Source organism: Limulus polyphemus, unplaced genomic scaffold (assembly GCF_000517525.1).
Source record: "Limulus polyphemus unplaced genomic scaffold, Limulus_polyphemus-2.1.2 Scaffold7621, whole genome shotgun sequence".
In the NCBI taxonomy this organism is placed as follows: Eukaryota; Metazoa; Arthropoda; class Merostomata; order Xiphosura; family Limulidae; genus Limulus; species Limulus polyphemus.
In genome coordinates, this window is record NW_013673231.1 from 6490 (window position 1) to 12002 (window position 5513).

The 5513-nt window shown below is 34.6% G+C and overlaps 1 protein-coding gene across 1 annotated transcript in view; it reads left to right on the top strand.

Annotated features, from left to right (window-relative positions):
- The first annotated feature begins 2041 nt into the window (after positions 1-2041).
- The window catches only part of LOC111089849, a 7371-nt gene continuing 3899 nt past the window's right edge, over positions 2042-5513 (top strand). The window contains exons 1-3 of the mRNA XM_022403033.1: positions 2042-2161; positions 3848-4058; positions 4526-4588. Coding sequence (XP_022258741.1) covers positions 3870-4058; positions 4526-4588 — 252 coding nt within the window. The 5' untranslated portion in view covers positions 2042-2161; positions 3848-3869. The remainder of the gene's footprint in view (positions 2162-3847; positions 4059-4525; positions 4589-5513) is intronic.

The following is a 5513-nucleotide window of genomic DNA, read 5'->3' on the forward strand; positions in this document are numbered from 1 at the left end:
AATCATTTCCATTTAAGTATTATCGAGACAGGAAATAATCTTAGTCTCTTATTACTATTGTATTTATTCTATTAACGTTGTGACATGGTTGACACCTTATATTTCACGCGCAGTCAAACCATAAGAACAGGCAGTTTTTCACGCTGTGAGCTTTTGTCCTTATTTCGCTTATATTGTTTGTTTGTAGTCAAGCGCAAAGCTACACAAAGGGCTATCTGTGCTCTGTCCACCACGGGTATCGAAACCAGGTTTCTAGCGTTGTAAGTCCGCAGACATACCGCTGTCGCTGTGCCACTGGGAGGGGGGGGGTGGGGCTATTTGGCTTATAAAACACATAAATGGACTTGGCTTTGATGTCCCGTTGATTGATTTGTTTAGCTTCAATTTCGCGCAAAGCTACACGAGGGCTATCTGCGCTAGCTGCCCTTAATTTAGCAGTGAAAGACTAGAGGGAAGGCAGCTAGTCATAACCACCCACAGCCAACACTTGGGCTATTATTCTACCAGCGAATAGTGCGATTGATCGTCACGTTATTACGCCCCCACGGCTGAAAGGGCGAGCATGTTTGGTGGAACGGGGATTCGAACCCGTGATCCTCAGATTGCGAGTCAATTAAGCGCCCTAACCTCCTGGCCAAAATATCCCCTTGAACAATCTTCTTTGGCCAGCAGAAAATGACCTGTCTTACTAGTTATTATAAGGTACCGTAATTACAAGTGGATTAAGGTCAAATGGTCAAGTGGATTAAGGTCAAATGGTCTTTTTTAGCATAACAACATCAAAATTTATAATTATTAGCAACGGAGAACAAGCATTGACATGTAGCCAGTTTTCTCAATTAAAACTATCAATATGACAAATAGGGTTTGTTTGTTTTGAATTTCGCGCAAAGCTACACGAGGGACGGCAGGCGTAGATAGCCCTCGTGTAGCTTTACGCGAAATTCAAAAAGCAAACAAATCGATCAGAAAGCATCCCTAATGAACATCCTCGTGCTAAACCTCTTACAAACTATTGACATTTAATTGATCGTTTTGTCATTTATTGTTGATATTAGGTCATTACACAAAAAGTCGCGTGAAATAACGCCGTAGTATTTAATGTTTTATTCTTTTGTAGATGAATAACAATTATTTAAACCAGCAGAAATACCCGACCTCCGGGCAGGTATAACTTCTAGTTCTTGCGGATGGCTATTAGGCCTGAGGCCTTTTCTGGAATTGTCTGACATTTCTACAACAGTGTACTCGTACTTGACATTCAATAATGTTCACCATCCATGAGAAAAAATGATTTTATTGAAATTTGAGTTTAAAAATCATCACAGAGTAGATTTTATTGAAGTATTTCTTTGTAGACGCAGTTATCAATGAAAGTGTCTTGATTTTTTGTTGTAGCACTCATGAGATTTTCAGTAAAGAAAAATTAATATTTTTTTAAGTTTACTTTTTAATAGTTTTATATTTGAAACATTTTGTTAAACATGTCAGTTGTGTTGAAATTTCAATTGTTTTATTTATTGCTCAGCTATAAAAATACTGCCTAGTTATAAAAATATTACCCAGTTATGATTGATGATGATCGGTGCGGAAGTTTCCGAGATCCGACGTATACATAGCATAAAATACGAAGGCTTTTCAGGTGCCGGTTTTCATTCGACTGGTTTATAAAATACAACTGAGGCCTCATATATATATGTGGGTTGGGGGGGGGGGGGGTAATGGTTAGGACATTCTACTTGCAATCTTAGGGCCGGGGGTTCGAGTCCCGTCTCCGAACATACTCGTCCTTCCAGCTATGGGGGCATTTTGATTTTACGGTCAAACCCACGATTCGTTAAAAGTAGCCCAAGAGTTGGCGGTGTGTGGTGTTGAACGTTTACCGTTTAATCTATCACTGCAAAACGAAGGACAGGTAGCCCTCGTGTTGCTTTGCTCGAAATTCAAACACAAACAAAAAAAAATACAGGTGTTACTATTACAAGTGAGGTACATGTAGTTTTATTACATCTAGGAAAATCCGAATCACTTATGGGGAAAATAATCATGAAACTGACTCACCAGCAACTTGTTAAACCTGTTTGTGTTGTTCCTTTTATTTTAAAGTCAAATATTACTACCACTCGAGATTTCAACAAAAGCACGAAACACCCTAAACAAAGTAAGTAGTCTTAGTTGTGGGGTCTTTTGACTTTACTTAAGAGCCTAAACAAAGTAAGTAGTTTTAGTTGTGGGGTCTTTTGCCTTTACTTAAGAGCCTAAACAAAGTAAGTAGTCTTAGTTGTGGGGTCTTTTGACATTACTTAAGAGCCTAAACAAAGTAAGTTGTCTTAGTTGTGGGGTTTTTTGACTTTACTTAAGAGCCGAAAGAGCGTACATGACGAAAAGAGAATCCCAAGGTTTCAGTTAACTTCTAGATCTTAAGATGTAATGTTAACAAACCTATAATTTTTAAAAACAGTGTGATTAAACTAAAATATTAAAATTAGTAAGTTCGTATTCACATTCGATGTGTGGTTTTGAGAAATTAGGGTTTTGTATTGTAAGCGAAACATATAATATTACACTACACCAACTAGAACTAGACGACAGAGATAAGGTAATGATTATGATTTTAAAATTTTGTAACAAAGTATTTACTTAAAACCAATGTAATGCTATAATTTATACGAATTATAATACATGACATGATTTCATTACTTATTCTATTATTAATATTGTGGTATAAAAATACTAAGATTTTATTTCTGACATTCTATGAACCAACTTAGTAGAGTGATTAAAGAAATGGCTCTTGTCATATTGATAGATAAAGTCACTCAAGTCATTGAAGCAGTGCTCTGTTGCTAGTAGTAGAGCCAATAGGGTGAAACTAAACTTCATGTAATTAAATCCAAGAAAACTTTGTACCTTTATAAGTTTGACTGATATTGCCTTTGATAAAATCACTCTGTAACCACTACTTTGCTATTATTGAAAATATTATTTGTTCTAATATATATTCACTATAAATTACTCAATTGCTTGGAAAAATATAGTTTGAAATAATTGAATTTTATTAAATTTAGATACTTTGCTTAACAAGAAATTGCAAGTGAGTAGAAGTAGTCTAGCAGGATAACTAACTATGGATATAATTGGGATTATGGCCAAAAACGTCGCCAAAATTAATACAAAAAAATGATTCACCTTGTTAGAAAACTAAAACTGTCTAGCTGAAAATATTGAGAATTTCTTATAATTCCTGTTTCTCTCCCACTAGCTTGGATGGCCTAAGAGACTGATCAATCAGAACACCAAGATATCATTTTAACTTCCATCCATAACAGTGCTCTTTCTTTTATTTTAACCTTACCCAATATATGTTTTTAGTACACGTGCTTTACCATAAAAGAGGTTTGAAATATTGTAAACTTTCCAGTATAAGGGATTGAAAAACAAAAGCATTAGTATGTGTTGATCATTCTGATGGAGGAAGGAACTTTATAAAAGATAGTAAAATACCAGAGCTAGAAATCTGGAATATGAACAACATAACTTTCAATTGTGATATATTGCAGTATAATGGCCAGGGATTATCCCTGTGGTAGAGCTCTGGCTAACCCAGTTCAAATCCGTGCAATAACACGGAGCATTCCCTGTATTTTAAGCTGTGAATGTGTTATGAGAGTGACAATCAATCTCTAATTATGTGAGGTAGGATGCTGATGACTGGCTGCCTTCCCTCTGGTTAGTAGTTCAGAGTTAGGGATGGCAGAAGATGGCCTTAATAGCTTTGCCATAAATACAAATAAACATAGTTCAGTATGTATAAACAACTCTTTTAGTAGTGTCTGTCTATTCTTAGTGACAAAAATCATTTACTCAAGATGAACACCTGCCCTGCACATTCCACTGCCTGCCAGTCTGGTGTTATTGGTGTGTTTCTTGTGGTATGTTGCCTTATGAATCAAGATTTTGCACGAGTACATTGTGTAGCGAATCATGACGGAGCTTTAAAGTTGAAAAGGTTTTTATATGAAGTGGCAGAAGATGGCCTAGGAATCCATGAAATGCAGGTAAAGATTAATAATAAGTACTTGTGTTTATTATCTCCGTGTACACGTAGGAGTTCGTAGAATTAGGGATGGTGCAAATGTAAACACAATCCTAACTGAGGAAGTTGTTTTTCTTGGGGAGGAGGAGGAATTTCTGAATAGTTTTCTGTGTTAATTTGTATTAAAGCTGAACACCTTTAAAACTAGAGATAATATTGAAGAGAGGGTTTCTATATACAATTACTATTTAATTCCAAGTTTATGCATGCAAAAATTAAAATATTAATTCAATTAATTTATCTTCTAGGTTTTCTAATAAAAGATGAGAAATGTGTACGTGGATGAGAAGTAAAGTTGATAGGAAAATAGTTAATCTTGATTTTTTTTTTAAAGTTCCAGAAAACATTTAATTTACTTTAACTTTGGTTATTTCTTCTCCTCACTAAAATGTTTCATAGACTTATTTTTTGTGTGTGTTTTTTGTTCAGAAAGCATTTGATGATAATGCAGCTGTTAATAAGTCCATAGATCCTGCACGGAAACTGAAAAAGGTAATAATAATTTTTTGTGATCGCTTTTGAAAACTAATTAAACCAGATTTGTATTCAGTTCATGTAAGTGACTTTTTTTTTTTTACAGTAACATCGGTAGTGAAAGTAAAAAGTTACAAATACTTCATAAAATACATAGCAGTAAATATATAAAACTTTTATGATTGTATATAAATTTTTTAAAGATAATTAATTCAACAATTTTTTCTAATCCTGAAAAACTAGGACAAAACTAAAAGTTTTTCATATACAGACTAGCCAGTATTCGATATAAGTGTAGTGTAATGTAGCCTAGGGAAGAGAGATATCTGAAAGTGTAGAACCCACATGTTAATTGGGAAACCACCATCTATCATATTTCAAGAATAGTTTGGTTGATTTTTTACATTAATTTAGTTAATATTGCATACTTTACACTAAAGAATTTAACTATTGTTCACGAATCCCAAATGTGAAGTGAAATTAAAACTAAAAAAACATTAAGGACGGTATGGTTGCTGAAGCTGTGAAAAGTACAGTTGTTGTTCTTAGTGAAATGAAAGTCAAGGAAATAGAATTAAAACTATAAGTCCATAAAACCGGTTATTGTCGTTGTGATGAATGATAAAACCTCATGAACTCGTTTAGCCTCAGTAATAGTTGTGTATCGATGAGAATGGCAGGATAAAACCTGAGATGTCTAGCCCAGTAGTGTATATTGTTAAAAAAATAGATTACTTTCAAAATTTCAAAAATGTAGTAATACATTCTTCCACCTTCCTGATGAGACTGTTGGATACATTGTTGTCTCTGATGAGACTGTTGGATATGTCGTTGGCTATGATGAGACTGTTGGATACATCGTTGTCTCTGATGAGACTGTTGGATACATCGTTGGCTATGATCAGACTGTTGGATACATCGTTGTCTCTGAGTTGTAGGAATG